The sequence below is a fragment of the Prionailurus viverrinus genome, chromosome B2, assembly GCF_022837055.1.
Source record: "Prionailurus viverrinus isolate Anna chromosome B2, UM_Priviv_1.0, whole genome shotgun sequence".
NCBI lineage: Eukaryota > Metazoa > Chordata > Mammalia > Carnivora > Felidae > Prionailurus > Prionailurus viverrinus.
The window spans coordinates 36,212,894-36,233,815 of NC_062565.1; the positions used below are offsets into that span (position 1 = coordinate 36,212,894).

Sequence of the window (20,922 nt, forward strand, 5' to 3'; positions counted from 1 at the left end):
GCCCAGGCCACCACCCACTGACCCAGATCGCCCACCCCTGCAGCCCAGCTTCCCACAGGCGGAAGGCCAGGCAAGGGGAGCAGGAATTGCCGTTCAGGCCCTCCCTGGCCCGCCACGTTTCTCAAAAGCGCAGCCCGCACCTCCTGCTTCAACAGGCCACCCACACCCGGGGCTCCCTACCATCTGCCTGCCACCCCCTCTGCTCTCGCGAAACAGAGTCCCCAGAGTTCGCCTGAGAGCTTGCAAAGCATTATCACTGTCGGGCTTCTCTGGAATCCTAAGAGGCGGACATGCCTAAACCGGCCTTCCAGATGGGGAAACTGAGGCTCGGAGGTGAGGCTACTGGGCCACAGCCCCTCACAGGCAGCAAGCCACCTACTTGGCCCTCCATCCCAAGTCTGCCGCTTGAGCCTAACCTCCTTCCTGGTTGCCCTTGCTGTCCAAAGAGCGACTGGACCAGCAGCATGGGCATCACCCCGAGGAGTTCGTTACAGATGCAGAATCTCAGCCTAGCCCCAGACCCACTGAATCAGCATCTGAGGTTTCCCCAAGTCCCCAGAGGATCTCGAGGAGCCCTGCTGCCTCTCTGGCAACCTCCTAGTCCCCAGATGGCCCTTACTCTGTCTCCTCCTCCACCTTAGATGGCCCTTCCTCCCACAGACCCCGGCCCTTCTCTGGCTTTCTGATCCCTGTCCCCTCTTAGGTCTCCTTCTTCCTCCCTGATGCCTTCTACTCTGTCTCCTCTCACTCCTTCCATCCCCAGGGTGCTGGTCTCAGCCCAGTGCCCCCCACTCTACTCTCTCTTCCCTGGCAATTTCAGTCCACTCGTGATTTCAACCCGCATTGTTCTGTGCACATAAATCCACGTGTGCAAATCTGCCTCTTTCAGAATGCTCTCTCTCCTGAGCATGAACACTCGTGTCCACTTACCCCACCACCAGGGCTCCCACACATCCCACACCACAATCCCACAAAGTTCAAAACTGCACAGGCGTCGTCATTAGAATAAAGCGGTGTGTTGAGGCCTGGCTGAGTGCCGAGCACAGTGCCCAGGGCTCCCCAGCACGGTCTCATGGCGTGCTTATCACAAACCCGTGCGGTGGGCTCGACTACCCACCGCAGTTTACTACTGTCGGCAGTAAACATTCCGACAAGCGGAAAAGCCATGCCTGAGAAAGCTGATGTAACCTTCCAGGCTCTCGTGGCTGGTGCCGGGCAGAGCTGGGGTTCGGCCCTGGTTTCTTACCCCGAATTCCAAGCTCTTAACTACGTCACGCCGTTGCCCTAAACCTGCCCGACTTCTGTGGCCTTTGCTCTGCCGTTGCGTGCCAAACCTCAGAGCCATTTTCAGCCCCAGCTCCTGCCTGTGCTCTTCCTGAAGCCCTTTTGGACCCTAATGATTGTACAGTCTCATTTCTTGCGTTTTCCGACAATCTCTAACCGGACCCCTTCCCCCACGCCCGACCCCCTACAGTCTATTCTCCACATGGCAGCTAGAGGGATTCTATTAAAAAGGTGTCAACTCATGTCTCTCTCTTGCTCAAAAGCCTCCCATGGCTCCCCCACGCCTCTCAGAATACAAGCCAACATCCTTACATAGCCTTCAAGACTGCAAACAACCAGGCCCCACTAACTCTCTCGCGCCACCTCCTCCCCCCGGCCCCTGCATCGCTCACTTTGCTCCAGCCATACTGGACTCCTCGTTGTTGCCAAACAGGCCAGGCAGGCTCCTACTCCAGGGCCTTTGCACTGGTTAATCTCCTGCCTGGAATATACTTCCTGCAGATATCCACTGGGCTTCCTCCCTCCGCATCTTCAGCTCTCTGTTCTGGCGGCACCTCTACAAGGAAGCCTCCCAGCCACTGTATGTGAACTTGAACCACAGTCTACGCCTCCTTGTCCCTTTAGCTCCTCTCCCCTTTTTCATCGAACCCATCACCATAGGATGCATTTTATACTTGTTTACTGTTTACTGTCTGTCTCCCCTCAGCGTGAACGCAAACTCTAAGAGAGTAAGAGCTTATTTCTCTCGCCAGATATCTCGTGTTCCATACAGAGCCTTTACTCCCTGTGGTTCTTGTACCTGAGACCTCCTGTCCATTTTCACAGCCACCACCCTGGATGGAGTTCTCCCTATGAATTCCCCAGACAACCGCGGAACCTCCCAACCAGTCTCCCTCCTCCTGACCATATATACCCTCTTCAAAACACACAGCTGCACAGCAGCCTGAAATATGGCTGACATCAAGCCATTTCTCTGCTCAGGACCTTCCTGACAGCTTCTCCCAGACCCAGAATTCCAGCCTCCTACACCCAAACACAGGCTCCGAAATCCGATATGGGTTTGAGCCCAGCTCCAGCACTTGGACAGGTGACTTCATCTTTCTGAGCCCTCAGTTTACTTTTTTGGTAAAATGGGCTGAAAATGACTCACTCCAAGGGTTGTAGTGACCGCATGTTTGTAGTGAGTGCACGTTTGTGATCTCAGCCCAGGCAGTAAACATTAGCCATTGTTATGATTGTTCCTTTGCTGTGCCAACTCTAAGTGCCCATTCTTTTTCAACCGATGTTCCAGCCCGACGGAACAACTCATTACTCCCTGCACAGACCAGGTTCTTTACCCTCCATGCCTTTGCCACAGTGAGCCCTCCATCTGTGATGTTCTCCTCAGCCCTTACTTCTATTCATCGAGCCAGTTGAAACGCCCCCTTCACAAGACCTTGGAGGTAACTTCCTAACCCTTTGAATTCCCTCAGTCCTTTATCTGCCCTTGCCACACGGCATTTACCAAGATCTTCAGGAACCATCTTGTGTGTAACTCCTCTCCCCTTCTCCTTGAGGGAGGAAACTCCATCTTTCCTACCTCCAAATCAGAAGGTCCCCAGCGATGGAGCCTCGTGGCCACTTCTTACCAGCTGTGTAACCTTGAGCAGGTCACTTAAGTGTCTGTCTCCTCTTCTCTTAAATGCGGACAATAGGACATGCTATGCTAACCTCTCAGAACCTTACGGGAATCAGAGGCATACGAGCACTGGGTAAAGGCACATGACACTTACTCCCTATGAGGGATTGTTGTAATAACCAGTGATTCTCTCGAAAAGAGTCATTCTTCTTTGCATAAAGGGACATCTGAAAGAACCATCACCAAATGCAGGGTGGGATATCAAGTGAGCTTTACTTTCTTCCTTATAATTTTTTGTATTCTCTGATTGTTTTGCAAAGAGCACGTGTTACTCATTGACTGCGGGGGTTGGGGGTGGGGGTAGCAATTCCATTGTTTAAAAAAGATTCCTCTGCTATTAAGCATTGGTCTCGACTCCTGTATCGGCATTCAAATGCAGTAGGGTAGGGTCCCTTAATACCTAGTTCCTGCCATGGGCAGATTGTGTGCCTGCAAAGCACAGTGTTCTGAGAAGGGGAGGAAGATGAAGAACAGGGGCCACACCCCAGGTTCACAAAGAGGCAGCACTGTGACGGATACAGTCCCAGCTCTGCACACCGCCCCACCTGGGCAGGATCCCACAGAGCTGAGTCCTACTGCCGAGCTCTCTTGCGGCATGGGGCGCAGCAAGTGTGGCTTTGGCCACAGGCAAATGCCCTGGGACAGGGGGTTGGGTATGTGGGAGGTGGAGGTGGCCTGGAGCATCAGAAGGCCTTAAGGAGCTCCCATAGACCCCGGGCTGAGGAACTGGAATAACTCATCCCACCGGGAGGCTTGAGGCCCAGGGAGCCCAGAAAAGGCAATGTGGTGGCCAAGCCCTCCCCCTGCTGGCCACATCTGGAGTGGCAGTGCCAGCAGCATCAGGTACAGTCCTTGGGCAGCTACGCACGCTCCCTGCACCTGGGGCCTGGTCAGGCTCAGGTGTCCAGCGGCAGGTAGGGGGCAGGGCAATGTCCTGCCAGGACTGAGAGGCCCAAGGTCCTCTCTCCCAGGCCCCTTGCCTTTGTGGGGTGCAGCACTGCCTGACCCAACGTGGAGATGGAAGACAAGAGTGGGGGAGAAGAAAGGCAGAGAAGTGATGAGGAAGGAGGAAGGGAGGAGGTGGCAGAGAGGGGTCCTTCACACTTCAGCCTGTCTCACTACTCCCAGGCCCACCCGTGCCTCCTGGGCAGCTAGAGACGCTGGGGCTGCTACCACTGCCCGGATTTCCACCCCCGCCCCCAGGTATTGATTTCCTGCATCATTCATTTGCCGGGCCTTGGCGGCCGTGATTAGCTCCTTCCATTCTCCCTCCGGAGCACTCCCCCCACCAACAGCCGCCCCCCCACCCCACCCCGTTCCTCCCTGTTCTAGCAAAGCAGAGCTAATACCAGGCTCTAAAGGAAGCTTTGCCGCCCGGCCCCAGCAACTCACAGCCAAGCCTGGCCAATTACAAGTGGGCCCCTGGCATGTCCCCAGCACACTCCCTCAAGGGTGCTTTCCTGGCTAATAAAATCCTCTCTGACCACCCCCTCACCAGGGCCCCACCACCACCCATGAAACACCAATTCCCTGCCTGCAGTGTAGGATGGGGCACCATGCAGATCTTGACCCTAAGTGGGGCTCTCCAGGCTCGCTACTGGACCTGGGGAGTCCTCAGGCTGGCTCAGGGGCCAACATCAACTTCAGCAGGGAAAGGTGGAGGGGGGTGGGAAGACAATGCTGGCAAGGCAAAGAAACCAGCCTGACTTGTGGGCACAAGGCTCTGTCTCTCTCTCATGCAGTTTCCATAACTGGGAAGGAAGAAGGAACAGAGGTTGGAACCTTCTTGAGGACATTTAGAAACCCCCAGAGCCTTCCATTAGCCCTAGGGGACCAGTTTTCTGATGGCATGCCTTCTCCAGGGGCAGGGTTAGATCTGGACAGCCAGACTCAAGACTTGTGGTAGAAACTCTAGGGAGAAATCCCAAGAGTGCCCACAGCCAGGATCAACACCCAGAAGATGGCACTGGGAGACGCACTTCCTGACATTCTTTCTCTGCACCCCTCAGAGGAGGGAAAAAAAAAAAAAAACCTGACTTGGTGATAATTCTGTAAGCTATGTTGCTCTTGTCAAATTATTCAACATCTGTCTTCATGTTCCCACAAAAATTAGCATAGGATAGTAGTTTCTGATGACACCTTTGGTGAAATATTTTGACTTCCACCAGTAAGTTGCAAACAACCTGTCTTAAGGATAATGTCAATTCCTACTCCTGCATATTAAATAATCCAGAGGTTTGCTGTGTTTTTGTAAGGGAGTGGAATCCCACTGACCTGCCCTGGCCGGGCGACCGGCAGCTACGGGGAGAAGCGGCAGCCAGGATGGAGGAGCGGGTGTTTTCTGATGCTATCCACACACGGGATGTCCTTCCACCATCACCTGGCTCCTGTCTTTGCCCAGGAGTAGGCCTCTGGGGCCAGCCCACCCCCCTGGCCGGCCAGCAAACAGACTGCAGAATCCACCACGGAGCACAACAAACTGGGCCAGGAGATTGGGAGGCAGGGAGGGAAGAGGGGATCAGCTCCAAATGGACCATCTGGCCCAGCACTGGGCTGCCGTAGCATCTGTGTCCCAAAGAAGGAGCGAAACCACCTGGCCAGACTGAGAGCACCTCCCCAGCCCTGCTGCAGACAGCAGACCTCAGACCCCGGCAACAGGACCCTCAGATGGAAGCAGCCAATAGGCTCTGGACACTTGCCTCCTACCAGCCTCAACAGAGACCCACAGCCCAAGCTAGATAGATCCTGCCGGCTTTGCCCTCCTGCTCTTCTGCCCTCTCGATTCAGCTTCCATGTTAATCTACCCCTCCCTCAGCCACGCAGGGCTAGGCAGAGGGGAAGGGGCCGGGCTCCCTCCCCAGGACACACTGTTTTCTTTTGTGCCTTGACTAAAACCGGCCTCTCCTCACTGCCAAGGCAGCACTGGGCTTTCAGCCTCTTCTCTCTCCTCCTCCCTGAGGTCTCCTACAGCTGCCAGTCTAGGACTCCGTGACTCTCCCTAAAGCAGAGACCCTCAGAGTGTGCCCCACTACCCTGCTGGAAAACATCCTAGACAGACTTCTTGGGGAGAAAGAATTTCAAAAAGCATTTCCTCAACCTCCCCCCACGCCCCGCCGCCCGCAACCATGGCCCTTCATTCCTGCAGCAAACATTTGCCAAGCTCCTGCTGTGTGCCCGGCACCATGTTGGATGCCAGGATACAATGATGGACACAAGTGGCCATCTCTCACCCCTACACTCTACTCTTTCTCACGCTGCTTCATCTGCTTTAGGCAGAGAGGGAAACCAGGGTGGGGGTGGGGGGTGGGCAGAAGAACTACGGTAGTACCATAGTTCCCCCTTCTGCTGTCTCTGGCCAAAGCTTCTAGCATCACAAAGAACTCAGCAGCCTCTTGCCATCCTCCTTCTCATACTAGATCTTAACCTCTTCCCCATCTATCCCAATAAAAATGCTTCACTCTGCAATTTCCCTGAGGCCCCAGCCTGCCCTGGAGCCAACACCTCAAAGGGAAGATGCAAAGACTCTCACCCTAGAGCCCTGGGGTTGGCCCCAGTACACCCAGCGCACCTTGGTTTGCTCTAAGTGGAGAGCAACAAAAAGTGAGATCCAGGCACATGAGGGAGGAGAAAATACAGAAAATGAGAGGCAGATAAGCCAATGGCTAAAGCCTGGTCCCCTAGGACTCTGAAATCAGGGTCTACAGACACTGCTTCCATAGCCCCCACCCGACCCCAACCCTGCCCTTATTGCTGGGGTTTCCAGGGTAGGCTCAGAGGGGCTTCCCCAACATGGGCCCTGTGCAGCCCCTGGAGAAGTCTGGAAAAGCTGGAGGGGACCAAGGAGAGGGATGACCAGGAGATAGTTCGCAAGATCTGCCCAAGGACACTTAGGGGGGAGGGGCAGAGTAGAGGACAGTAGGGAACAGTGAGGGTTCTCTGTCACCCTCAGAGCCCCTGGGGTGTGGTGAGGAGGTAAAGACCTCAGTGACATCCATCCTTAGGCCACCTCTTAAGGAGGCAGTGAAGCTACAAGAAAACCTTGGGGACAACGAAGAAAAAGAACCCCCCCACACACACACCCCAGATCTCTGGTGTCTTCCTCTGCCCCCGGGGAGGCCTCTGGGGCTAGCTCAGTGGCCTCCTCCCCACAACCCAGCCTCTCTAGGTCCCTGCTACCTTCTTCCTTCTTTTTTCCTCTTCTGGCCTATGTAAAGGGCCAGGCAGTAAGAGACACACAAACTAATTAAGAGCAGAGTTTGGCCAGATGCCTGGGCCGGCCTCCCCAGGGAATTATGCCCAAGCCAGCTAGCTGTGTAGAGCCAGGAGCATGTCACCTCCTAGACACCCCTCAGGACACCCCTGCCTCTCGCGAGGTACCAGGAGGCAACGCCAGCCACCCCCAGAAGGAAGCATTTAACATCTGCGCCCCAGGCTGGTGGCTGGGGGGACAATGTCTCTGCCTCCACACCAACAGAACAGGTCAAACTCTCCCCTGATCTACAGATGAATAATTAGGCCCTGGACTCAGGATAGAGGGACGGGGAACCCTCCCACCCCACCTATACAATATTAAAAAGTGATCTGTGCAGACCATCCTGCAGTCAGAAGGCAGAGTAAGGGCCACTAGGCCCTGAGACTGTAAGGTCAGGGCACTGAAGCCTACTAGAACTCAGAAGGAGGGTCCCTGAGAGTGGTGAGCCGTGGGGTGATCCTGGACATTGATGCCTGCTCTCAGGACCTCTCCCCAGGAACACCCACGGGAGAGACAGGAGAAGGGGTAACCAGCCAGAGTCCCCTTAGCGCCGGAAAGCGAGGCGTAGGGACGCAGGAGCAAAGCTGCGTGGCAGGAGGCAGAGTTTGAACACGTAGCCCGATGGGTGCGTGCCGTGTTTGCGTTTCCTGGGGACGGTGGCTGAATGCGTCCGTGTATGCGCTCAGGGAGAAAGAAGGTGGGGCTGGGGTTTTGTAGCTGGGAGCCGGGGATGGGAAGAACTGGCTCAGGCTAGATCCGAAAACGGATGCCGGGGTTTTAGGTGCCCAATCCAGGGGATGCTGGCATCCGCTCTGGCAGTCAAGAAGCGAGTAAAAGAAGCGAAGCCGCAGCGAGAGCGGGGAAGGCGAGCCCGCCGCCCCGCCGCCGTGCTGGCAGCCAGCTCACCCGCAAGCCGCGCGCAACTCCGGATCGTGCATCGCTCGGCTTGTACTCCGGAGGCCGAGCCAGGGTAGGACTAGGTTTCCGTGCAAGTCGCTGCCCCAGGCTCGGGTTTGGGGTCAGTCGGGATCTCCCGAGCCCACTGGGTGCTCTCAAGGGTTTCGAGTCACTCCGGCCCCCGGCAAGGTTTGAGGAAGTGTGTGCCTCCCCCTGGCATCCCCGGCTTCACGCCAGACCCTACGACCCGTCTCCGTGCTCTGAAACGGCGAGCTCGATCTCCTCGCGCCCTGAAAAGGGCGGGGACCCGGGCATCCACTCCAGAGTCCGAGCCGGGGTCCCCACCAAACCCCGGCAGCGCGCACTTTGCGCCTCTTGCAAAGTTTCCGCGCGGTGCTAAGCCAGCGTGGAGCGGGACGCGGGATCTTACCGTAGACTCCTTGTCCCCGGCAGTGGAAGGGGATCAGCGCCAGAAGTAGAAGGCAGGTCACCTCCATCTTCACGGCCGGTGCTTCATCCCCGCGAGGCGGCGCAGCCCGAGAGGTGGCGGGGGGCGCATCCGCCGGGGCCCCGCGAAGCCCCCTGCGTCCCCCCTTTCCCCGAGAGGCGACAGAGGGGGCGGCGACGGAGACCGGGAGACTGAGGAGGCGGCGGTGGCTGCGGCGGCGACCCGGGTTTCTCCTCCGGCGGGGCCGCTGCCCGCGTGGGGACGCAGGGGGCGCTGGCCCGGCCCCGGGTGCCTTGGCGCGCCCGGCGCAGCAGCCAGCGCCCCGGCCCGAGGAGCCCGGCCGCCGACCTGCCCCGGGTCCCCAGGGCTGTCTGCTCCGTGTGCTGGGCGCCAGGGACCCCTCTGCGGCGGCAGGGGCTCTTCGATCCAACAGGCCACCGACGACTGACAAACTTGTCTTTTTCCCCGCCCAGGGGACGCCCCTCCGCGGAGTGGGGGCTGGAAGGCCCGGGCTTCGCTCGGGTTAATCCGCTGTCTCCAGTCCTGCGGCGGGTCCTGGGGTCTCAGTAGCCCGACCCAAGGGGGCCGGATTGGGCGCCCTCCCAAAGGCGAAGGAGCCCCGGCCCCGGCCCTCCTGAGCGGGGGAGAAGCGCTGGCTGGGCTCGGCCAAGGGGCGAGATCCACGGGTCCCCAGGTCCGCGAAGTTACCCGAGCCACCGAGGAGCCCCGGGGAGGAATCGCGCCCCGGCGCCCCGCGGGAATCAGGAGAGCAATTCCAGCCAAGAGAGACCCGGGAAAGCGGGGAAAGGAGGAAAGTTTGAGTCGTTTGAAAAATATTCGCGCTCTCGGCGAGGCCGGGGCTGCGGCGCGGGCGCCGCTCGCCGCCTCCGCTCGTCGCGCTTCGCTCCCGCCGTCTGGCCGCGGCCGTGGCGCTCCCGGTCTCGATGCTCTCCCGAGAGTGGGGCTGCGCCGCGCCCCAAGTTGGTCGTCCCCGCCCCCGCCCGGCGGCCTCGGCCAGCGGGGGCCCCGAGCGGGCGGGGCCGGGCCGGGCTCCCGGGCGCGGCGGCCGCTGGGCTCGGGGCCGCGGGAGCGCTCCGCTCGCTCGGCAACTTGAGCTTCGCTGTGCTGCTTTTTCCCCCCTCGGAGCTTTTCATTCCGCGCTCCCCCCGCCTCCCTCCCTCCCTCCCTTCCTCCTCCCTCCTCCTCGCGTCTCCTCGTTCGGTCTCTCGCTCTCCCACCCTTTGTCGCTCGCTCTCCTGTTTGATTCCCCTCCAGTTAAAAAAAGGAGCCAATTAAAGGCAGCCCAGCTCGCCCGGCCCAGCCTCTGTCCAATTTCCTCGCCTCCCCCAGGACCAATTAGAGAAAACAAAACAGGGCTGGGGGAAGCAGACTGCCTGCTTTCTCCTCTCCCTCTCTTTCTTTCTCTCTCTCTCTCTCTGCCCCTCCCCCTTCTTTCCCTCTCTCCGCCCCCCCACCCCCCCGGCAGGAAAATGTCAGAAAGCAGAAATGGATCCATCTATCCCGAGGACAGTGGCGGAGGGACGTGGGTTTCGGCGCGGGCTCTGCAGCCGCGCGCTCGCACGCTCTCACGCTCGCTCTTCGCCCGCCCTTGCACACCCAGACTGGCTGCCGAGCCGGGTACACCGATTCCAGTACGCTCGCGGGGCAAGCACGGCCGTTCGCCCCGGGGACCGAAGCCTGCGGGGCACTGCACACTTTGTAAATGTTTTGCACTTTTGGTGGTTGGAACTACAGCGGAGGTCGGAGGGAAAGGCCAAGGGCCCGCGTCTTTTGGGGTCCTGCAGGCGCGCGAGCCGGCCGCCTGCTGTCGGTCTGCAGGGCTGTCTGCGCGGCCCCGGAGTCCCTCCGCCCCCGGCCGAGCCCCCGCCCCTTTCCAGGCAGCCTCGGCCTCTCCCTGCGTAGGGCGTGGGGGCCACCGCCAGAGCAGCTGGCTGAGCCGGGGGCGGAGAGCGCACGCTTAGAGCTCCAGCCCTTGCCTCGGCCCACAGGTTGCCAACAGGTTTGTCCGCAGGACCCCGCCACCGGAGCTCCCCGAGGCCACCCACATTCTCCCCGGCTTGCCCCTGTCTCTCCCCATCCTGCCTCTCCTTAGGACCTCAAGCGCCCCCAAGCGCCCCAGGGGCGCACTCTCTTCCGGCAGCCAAGCCCGGGGCCCCCTCCAGCTGCGGGCGTCAGACACTCCGGAACTCCGCTACCTCACCCCGCCCCCAAGAGCTGGGGTGGGGAGAGCGCTCCTCCCAAACGCCAGCAGGGAGGGGGCGTCGGCTAGGAAGCCGGGAGGGCTGCCCCCGCTGCGCTTCCGATCGCGTCCCCCTACCCCGGTCCTGCTAATCTCACCTGCTCCACCTGTCGCCGTTATTTATCTCGGCTTGTGCGCAAGGACTGTATCAGGGCGGCCCGTGGGAGCGCGGACAACCGCAGCAGCTAACAAGCCGGGAGATTATTAACCCTCCTTCCCCCGCTCCCCGGAACTGTTCAGTATCTGGGCTGTGATGGTGGTTACCCGACTCTGCGTTTACCAAAACTCAAAGAACTTACACCAAAAAGATTTAATTTTTCAATATGGAAATTAAAACATGAATTTTAAAAAATAATAAAACCCACCCCTTCCCCAGGTCGTTTCCTGCTAGGTCCCCCCCCCCCCTCCCCTGACCCTCAAGGGACTGCTCACCGGAGAACGTGACCGGGCAGCAGTGGGAGGTATTGGGAGAAATGCCAGGCCGCCACTGGGGGTGTGCCATCAGTTGGCACCTCCTCAGTTCCCTTTCAGTCCATCCTCGGAAGTCCGAAAACATCTGAAGAATCTTATTTTTCAGCCCCCCTCCAACTGATTGTTCCTTCTTCATCTCCCCCCCCACCCCCTTCTCTCTCCTTCGTTTCCTGTGGATCCAAGGCTGAATAAGAGGATCCAGTTTAGTGCTGAGCACCTGGCAGATGCCAGCTGAAGATTTGCTAAATGAATGGATGAGTGATACCCATCATAAGGCCAGAGACCACAGACTTAGGATACCCTCCGTACAGCCATCCTTTCTACGCTCCACCCCAAACCAATACCCCAAAGAGAAAAATCCATTTCCTGCTCCACGGGAAGTCTGAAAAGGAAATGGCATAGATGGAGGGTGTGATGATGAATATCTTATTGTCATCTCCTTCCCATTGTTCAAAAATCCCTAGAAACCCTCACCGCCTCCAGGAAGCTCTCAGGGTGATTCCCACTCTCCTTGGCTTCGCCCATTCTGAATTAAATGACCTCGTATCCATGTCATAGGAGACTGCCTTCCTATTTTCCAATTAGCTGGTCCAACCCCAGACAGCAGTTGATTGCTCCTCTTTGGCCTTGGGATGTATTACTGATGGGCAGGGAACCCCACTGACTCAGCTGACATGCATTTGAGTTTGCCCTCCCTGAACACACACTGGCCTGAAGGAGAGAGAAGACTCATGGTCAGGGAGAGACCAGGAGGAGGGGTGGGGGGTGGGGGAGCCAGGCTGGGATTGAACATTTGCTGCAGCTAATTCACTTGTGAATACTCTGCAGCTAATTGTATGCAGTGTAAATACCTTGACATCCTGTTTGCGTGTGCCTGTAGATTCGGCCGTCTCCTCCCCCAAGTGTGCCTGGTCTGCTGTCTCTGACACGGCCCTCTGTCTGGCAACCCCGGAGAAGGGAAAAAGTACTAGACTTGAGAACCATCAGCCCGACGTTCCAGTCCTAACCTCTCTAGGCCTCAGTTTCCCCAGCTGTAAAGTGAGTAGGATCCCTATCTCACAGAGTGGTTGAGAAACAGGAGTGAATAAGAGCTGATACCATGGACCGGGAACTATTCTAAGCCCTACATGTCGGTAACTATTTAATCTTCATAACAACTATGTGAGATGGGGCTGTTATTCTCATAGAATAACATAGAACGATTTAGGGACTCACACAGCTAAGTGGCCAAACCGGGCTTTGACCTAGGTAGCTGGGCTCCACGACACTGCTCTTTCCCACTGCTCTATACTGAAAAGGGCTTAGGTGCCTAGTAAATGTTTTCACAAGAAATGTTTCCTATTCTCCTCACACACGGAGAACAATTCACTGGGCCCCAAATGGGCTGTTGAGGGGTGGGGATATGAGCTCTAGACCCCTGGACCTGAGCCTGACTGAGGCTGGGCTGCCTGGAGGCTCCGTGGGTAGCACCTGATGTCAACTCCTAAGTTCCATCCAAGATACTCTAGGAAAACCCTATTCTTCTGCCCCGGAGAAATCCCAGTCCTTGGACTCCAAGAGATTTCAGGAACTAGCTGCTGATTGAGGGGGGGTGTGACAGGCCAGGGAACCAGGAACCCCAGACTTTGGCCAAGCAGGGCAGCTGAGGGCTTTTATTGTGAGAGCTCCTTCCTAGAAAGCTCCCCCATCTCTTCCTGCCTTAGGCAAGTTAGAGCCTGGGAGAAGAGAGAAGGAGGAGGAGAAGGAGGAGAGAGAGAGAGAAAGAGAGAGGGAGAGGAAGTCTTTGTGGAAATGGTGTTGTCGCCTTTGCGAGGGAGATTGTCTCTGAAAATCATACAGTGGCAGGTATCGATTCAATCTCAGGGCAAGACACTTTCTGGTCAGGTGGGGTGAAGGCTGACTGGGAGGGGTAAAGAATGAGCAGAGTTATGACCTCGCAGGAAGACCAGTTTATTAATTCAGGCTCTAACAAATAGCCAATTAGTGGTTCCAGCTGCTAATTCGTAAGCAGTTAACTCCGTTCTAAAACGTGCTTCTCAAGACTAGTGACAATGCAGTCCTGCAATGACACCCTTGGAGAGGAGGAGACTTCGACACCCAGCTTCTGTAGCCCCTCCCCTCCCTCCTCATTGGCAGATCCTCTGCTCTGGGAGCCTGTCTGCTCACCATTCATTCACTTAACCAGTATCTCCGTCTCTGTGCCAGGCACTGCTCCAGGCACTGCAGATTCAATGTGAATGAACAGACCAGAGCCTGCCCTCAGGGAGGTTATTTTCTGGTGAAGAGACAGGCAAAAGACTATATAAATAAGGAAACGAAATCGTATTTAGATAGTAAGGAAATACTACAGCTAGGAAGAGGAGGAGGCAGTGGGAGGGCCAGAATGTGAGGGAGGGTATCTGGACAAGATTCCGCTGACACTGGAGTCATGATCTTGAAGAAGACGGGGGGGGGGGGGGGGGGGGGGGTGTCAACCTGTGCCAATATCTGGGGGAAGAGCATTGCAGGTGTAAAGGCCCCGCAGTGGTGAAAGAGGATTTGGCTGCAGTTGAATAGGTGACCGGAGAGTAGTAGGAGCTGACATCAGAGAGGTTAAGGGGACAGGTCTTTTGGGCCTTAGGGCCATTGCAGGAGGTTGGGTGTTATTCCCAGGAGATGGGAGCTCTGGCAGGGTTTTGATCGGAAGAGGGAGAGGATCTGACTTGAATTTAGCAGGCTCACTCTGGCTCTGTGTAAGGGACTGGCTAAAGGGGGCACCACAGTATCCCTCGCAGCTGGCATAGTGCCAGGCACTTAGTGGGTGCTCAATAAATGCTTGTCATATGAATTGGCACATAAAACCTGATGGGGCTGGATTGTGAGACGGGGAAACATGATCACTTTTGAAAGTCCAATTTATATGGGTCCTCTTGTAAATTATCTTACAACCACCAAGGGTACCCTCACATTTGACCTTTCCAAGGAATTCCACACCCACTACCCTATTTGGTCCTTAAAACGTGCCTGTGAGGTAAGACATGTGGCCTCCATTTCACAGATGTGAAGACTGAGCCAAAGAGACATTCGCTGACCGGCTTGACAATTAATTATTGAAAATCCCAGTCCTGGAATGGTGGGGGTGGGGACACAAAAGAGATAGGAGTCCCTTCCCCTGTCTGGCCACCTTTCCACAAGCGTGCCATGCCTCACCGTGCGGCTTTCCATCTCTGGGCTCCAAATTCACATTTTCACAACAAGCAGATGTGCCCCGCCTCCCTGAGATTGCTCCCAGCCCAAACTCCAAATGCTTGTGAGCTGTGTCAGCGGCCTGTTATCTGGATGCCAGTGCTTCTCAGGTGAGGGTCACCTAAGCTGTCCCAAGCTCCCTTTGTCCACACTAATATTGGAACAGGGGAGTTTTGTTTAATTTTTTGAGCTGATGTTCCAATGGATCAAAAGTAGTTTGGTTTTAACACCGGCTTGGAAAACACATGGTCTTCCCACTCTGAGTGCGTGTAAGAAGCATTGACTTACCCGGTTCTACTTCCCCACTGGGTTGGTCTGGAAAGGGGGTGAACAGGCTGAAAAAGTTGGGTTCTCTTGACTGTTTATTAATTCAACAGATATTTCTTGAGCCAGGTGTTGTGCCTTCATCATATTGGGTATTCTGCTGGAGATATCAACAAATAAAGACGCAGCCTTGCCCTCAGAGAGCTCCAGTCTGAGGGCGGAGACACAGCCCTGCCTTCAGGGAGCCCCAGTCTGAGAGGGAGACACAACCCTGCCTTCAGAGACCCCAGTCTGAAGACAGACACAGTCCTGTCTCAGGGAGTCCCAGTCTGAGGGGGAGACACAGTCTGAGGGGAGAGACACAGCCCTGCCCTCAGGGAGTCCCAGTCTGAGGGAGGAGACACAGCCCTGCCTCAGGGAGCCCCAGTCTGAGAGAGGAGACTGCTACTATGGAGTTACAGATCCTGCTATAAAAACGGAGTCGGGGGCACCTGGGTGGCTCAGACGGTTGAGCATCCGACTTCAGCTCAGGTCACGATCTTGTGGTTTGTGAGTTCGAGCCCCACATCGGGCTCTGTGCTGACAGTTCAGAGCCTGGAACCTGCTTCAGATTCTGTTTCCCTTTCTCTCTGCCCCTCCCCCACTCGCATTCTGTCTCTCTCTCAAAAATAAATAAACATTAAAAAAAATTTCTTTAATGGAGTCAGGATATAGATCTAGGAGCAGATATGTTGTAACAGTGATAAAGTAATCGCTAAGGAGATAGGGAACAAGGAAGACATCTTGCTGGTTACACTGACTTCTTGGCTCTTACTGCAAGATTGTTCCCTGCTTTAAGCCTGGTTGCCTGCAGCCTTCCAAGTTTCAACCAAGCCCAGGGGAAGCAGCCTGGTGTTTTATTTGGGTATTTTCTCCTAATGCAAATGTCTCTCTGGGCTCCTGGGAACCAGGCCTGTTTGGAGGCAAGACTGTGAGGCTGGCATGTAGCAGTCAGCCCCCGTAGGGAAGAAAACCCACTCTCTCTGGGGGCCAGGCCCCAGCCCAGCAACAAACCCCATCCCCGCCTCAGTCCACTAGCCTCCCTAGGGACACATCTGGCCGAGGGGATTGCAGAACACCTGGAGATCAACTCCCCCAAGGTTCCACCTGGTCTCTTGGATGTCACCTCCGACCCCAGGCTCAAGGTGGCATCTGTGTCATGTCATGTGCTCTGTTTCTACCTGTGCCTTGAGCTCGAGGGCAGGGTGGATGCCCCACTCCTATTAGGTAGCCCAGTGCAGGGCTGAGCACCCAGTAGCCACTTGATGTCCGCTGATTAAAATGAGCTGATCTGGATTACACTAACTCAAACAAAAACAGGCTCTGGTCAAGACCTGAATTACCAGGATAAGGGAAGCCCAAACTATCCAGACGATATGTGGATTAGGGACAAATATAAATAATAAATATATAAGAGGAACTATTTGTGTTATGTACAGGCTGAGGGGAAGCAGATTCTTAGGGAAGTAGGCAAGCGAGGGGCAGAAGGTTTTGGGAAATCCTGCGTAAACAAGGGGCAGGGGAAGTGACTTTCCACTTCTGCCTCATTCTGGGATGCTTTCTAGGAGGGGTGTGGGGGTGGGGGTCTGGTGGGCTTCCTGAAGACCCCGGGCTCTGCCAGGCCGAAGGGGGCTCTGTCCTCTGGCAGCTGCTCCCAGGGCCCCAGCAGCCCCAAAGGAAAGCATCGAGTTTCGCTGAGCTGGTCTTTCTCACCTCCTCCAGGGCAGCTCTTCGAAGGAAGCCGGATCAAATGTTCTCAAGCTTGAAAAGTCAGGCTAGGGTGTGTGGGGAAAGGAGGAAAGGGCAGGACAGGGAGGGAAGCTGAAATCAGGGGAGGGAACAGGGCCAGGGCTGGGCCCAGGTGTTTCTTCTTGCTTCCTTTCTGGTTAACCTCCCCCAGCAAATTCTCGTTCCTTTTGTCATCACCTCTTTTTGACCCACGTAAAGGGGTGAGAGGCAGGAAATCTGGAGTGGAATAATCATAGACACATACACACACACCCACGCACGCACAGGGACAGGACCGCCGCGTGCCATAAACTCCAGGGGGCGCCATTTACACAGAATACAACACGAATGGCGCCCACCTCCCACCCCAGTGTGCAAAGTGGTGGCCCCGCTTCAGCTCCCTCTGCTCGGAGCCAACCCCAGGACGAGCTGGTGTCAACCCATCCTGTGCCTCATTTCCCCCGCCCTTTCACTTCCAACCCACCCTCCGCCCCCTCCCCTCCGGGTCACGCCAGGCCTAATCGCCCCACCCCCGCAGGACGCAGTCAGGGAAAAAGGGGTCCCGACCGCCCCGCAGGCTCGCAGGCTCGCCGTTCCGCACACACTGGGAGCCCCAGAGACTTGCTGCCTTTTTGATGAATTCGGCTCATTATCTGGCTCTCCCTGCTCTCCTCAGGGATCGTCCAAGTCCACTAGCCCGGGCCTTCAGGAGCCACATCTGGCCCCCGTCGTGGGAGTGGGTACCCAAGGGACCCTCCCGCTCAGCCCTGTGAGGCCAGTGTATCCCCACGTCTCTCCATTTCCATTTCGGTCGGCTAACCCAGGACTTACAGCCATCAAAGGAGGCAGGGAGCTTTATCATCTTCGTTTTAGAGATGGGGGAACTGAGGAACAGAGAGGTTCAGTCACTCTCCCAAGGTTACACAGCTAATAAGTGGCAAAACTGATTATCAAACCAGATAATCTGGCTCCAGAGGCTATAGGATCCACACTCTTCACCGTTACTTGGTGCTGCCTCTGACATAAAAGAGGGCCTAAGGCTAACACCCTACAGCTGCGCTGGCTGACACATAGCCACTAGCTAATTCAGTCACAGTAGCCACTTTTCAAGTGCTTAATAGTTGCACAGGACCAGTGGCCACCCTATTGGACAATAGGGAGAGAGACTGTTTCTACCATTATAGGGGTTTAATTGACAGCGGTATTCAGGAGTCCTTAATTTTAACCCCAGCTCTACTGCTTACTAGCTGAGCAACTGTGAGCAAGTCACTTAACTTCTCTGGGTCTATTTCCTTGTGGGTAAAAGGGTGGCAAAAACTTCACGGAGCTATTAGGGGGATTAAGTGAGAAAATGCATCCAAAGTGCTCAGTACAGTGCCTGGCACAAAATAAATTGTTCTAAAAATTCTTAGTTTCCTTATTAGGAATCTTAGTCCAGCCCTGCATGTAACTAAGTAGATGGCTAAGACCACAGAAACTAAGGAACTGGCTCAAAGCCACACAGCACATTAAATGGCCAAAGCCAGGAGCTCCTAATTCTTTTACGAGGCCTAATGATACCACTACGGTTGATAAAGAACTTTCACGTCTGACCCTCCCCAAATTGCTGGGAGGCAGTTAAATGGGGTTTCATCAACCCTTCCATTTTACAGATTAAGAAAGTAAGGCACAGAGAAGGTGAAGTGATTTCTTCAGGGTCATGATGCTGGTTAATAGCAGGGTAGGGACTTGTGAGTACTATTCAGTGTCCTTTCTCCTGGTCCATTCTCCATTGTCTATGCAAATTAACAGGTGTGTGTTTGTGTGGGAGTATTTGTGTATGTGTGTTCTTCATTCGTTCACTGTGCAGAGTTCAGGGACCTGTTGTCCATGATAGATAGAATATAAATTATATAAATAATATTAATATGGTCTCAATTATGTAAAAAGCTGTATACAGAAGAAAGATGAGCAGGATAGATAATGCCATTTTAATGATTATCGTGGGCGGTGGGATTATGGGTGATTTGCATTTCTGTCTTCCTATGTTTCTATTTTTCCCCAATTTCCTACAAGCAGTATGTATTATTTTTATAATCAGAAATAAACAAATGTGATTTTCAAATACATTTTTTTTTATTAAATTCCTCCAGTGTTTCCCCTGTGGCCTCCTTGGCCCTCCAAACACCCAGGAGGCCTGCCCTGAGGTTTGGCTTTGCCTGGCCAGGCCTGTCAGCAGACAGGAGGCCTGTGTGTGCCCTTCATCCAAAAGCCCTCAGGTCCCTTTGCACTGGAGTGGGTTTGAATTTACTCAGCAACATCCACATGCAATAAATGTCATACTGTTTTATTTTTTCAAGTCAAATAAATTCTGATCCCAAGTCTCCAATTGCCAGAGTTCTGAGAAATCAGCCTTAGTTATGTTTGGGGGGGGGAGGGTAGTCTCAGGTCATAGAAGAATCTGGGACCCAGGAAAAGAGGCCTGAGGCCTTGTCATTGCCGTGGTAATTGACTCCTGTCACCTTGGCTCCTGAACCCCCAGCCACACCTCAGTTGGGCTCAGCTGCCCTGGACAGGCTCTGGGGTCTCTGTGGCATCCCTCTCAATGACCACAAGTAGGCCCTGGACACCGTCCAGGCCTCTGTGCTTAGTATCCAGCCTTCACAAATATCCCCATCTGGCACCTCTGGCCAGAGGGACACAAGGCCCCAGACAAAGGCCCCAAATCTCTGTCCTCCCCCTGGCTGGAGAAGCCCGTCTCCCTTCTCTCTCCTAGTCAAACCACCTTTCCTCATCCCTCTCCAGTCCTCTCTCTCTCTTCACCCCCTCTCAGGAGACCTCCACCTCCCAAACCTAAAGGGGGGAAGAGGGTGGTCCCCTGCTGCTTTGACAACAAAACCCAAAGCTCTTTGAGGCAAAAAAAAAAAAAAAAAAAAAAAGCCCAGAAAGAAGACACTGACCTTGGTTCTTTTCTTGGGATGGAGGAGGGGGAGATGTCTGTCATTATTCCAAGTGATGTGGGAAAAACACCCAGTAACATCTCAGTATAGATCCTGGTTATACAACTCATGCCTTGAGTGATGGCTTCTCAGACCTCTCCTCATGAGGTCAGACAGAGGCAGTCGAGCATTTCCTTGCCAGGGATGTGGAATGGAGTCACGAAAATTCCACCTCCCCCTTCCTAGGACCCAGGCTGGGGAAGGGAGTGCCTAAGGGGAAGCCCAGGAATTGGAGTCAGAGCATCTAAAGTGTTAGACCCAAAATAGGTGCTCAGTAAATAATTCTCTTGTGCATGAATCTAATCTCGGCACAGTCCTTCAGGCCTCTGAGCCTCACCATCTTTATCTGTACAATGGGCCTCCATTCATTCAACAACTATGTCATGATTACCAAACACTGTTCAGGCACAGAGGATGGACCAGGGAACATGACAAAGTCCCTCCAAGACCAACGATAAAACTGTTGTATCATATTGGGTCTAGTAGGTGCTGTGGGTGCTCATCCCACATCGTCTCACGCTAACTGCAGTGCCCTCTGGCTGACTTCTAACGGCCAGCACCCAATGAGGGGGTGCTGTCGCTCAAGGTCTACTTTGCCTACCCACATAACAGCTAGAAGGGCCAGGGACTCCCAGAGCTGGTGCATCAATACCCCGGTTCCCTCACCCCTCAGGCAGGATGTCTCCAAGGTGTGTGTCCCACATTAGCTCCCAGAGTACCTAGCAGGATTGGGCTCCAGTTCCCACAGTAACTGGATTCAAAAATGCCCCTTATTGGCTTCCTTCCCTTCCCTGTATCACTTCACCATTCTCCCATGGATGTTTCCTGGAGTCACCAATAACTACTTGTCCTCAACTACCTGTCTTGGGTCTGCTCTGGGGAAATCCAACCCAAGACATCAGATTAGACTTGGTGCTGTGAAAACAAAATTAAAAGGGGATAAGGAGGTGGGGAACAAGGGATGGCATCATTTTAGACAGGGTAGTTGGGGAAGGTCCCTCTAAGAAGGGGATGTGCAGTTCAGTCAAGGACCGGAGCGAAGGGAGGGAGGGAGGGAGACCAGTAGATATCTGGCTGCAAGAGTGAAGGGTGTTCCAGGCAGAGGGAACAGTAAGTGCGAAGGCCCTGAGTTGGAAACACCTGAGCGGCAGCATAGTGATAACACCTGCCCAAGCAGCTTGAGGAGAAGGATTCCTTGAGATAGTCTATGTGAACTGGAAAGCCCTGGACACATATGAGCTATTAGGGCTTTTTAAATCCCCTCTCTAGCACTCGCAAGGTCTCTTCGGGGAATGGCTCTGCTTCCAGCCCTGCTTGAGCTGCTGTGCTCTGCACCTCCCCCCCACTCTGTGCTCACCCAGCCTCTCTGGCCTGGAGCAGGGTTTGGTTTTTCCAATA

The 20,922-nt window shown here is 55.1% G+C and overlaps 1 protein-coding gene across 3 annotated transcripts in view; it reads right to left on the minus strand.

Moving 5' to 3' along the window:
• The window catches only part of MDGA1 (MAM domain containing glycosylphosphatidylinositol anchor 1), a 56,033-nt gene extending 47,370 nt beyond the window's left edge, over window positions 1-8,663 (minus strand). For all 3 annotated transcript variants that reach the window (XR_007152489.1, XM_047860659.1, XM_047860658.1), the window contains exon 1: window positions 8,542-8,663. Coding sequence is in view for 2 of the 3 variants with exons in the window: in XM_047860659.1 (XP_047716615.1) it covers window positions 8,542-8,608 (67 nt within the window). In the remaining variant the exon portion in view is untranslated. The remainder of the gene's footprint in view (window positions 1-8,541) is intronic.
• Window positions 8,664-20,922: the final 12,259 nt, after the last annotated feature.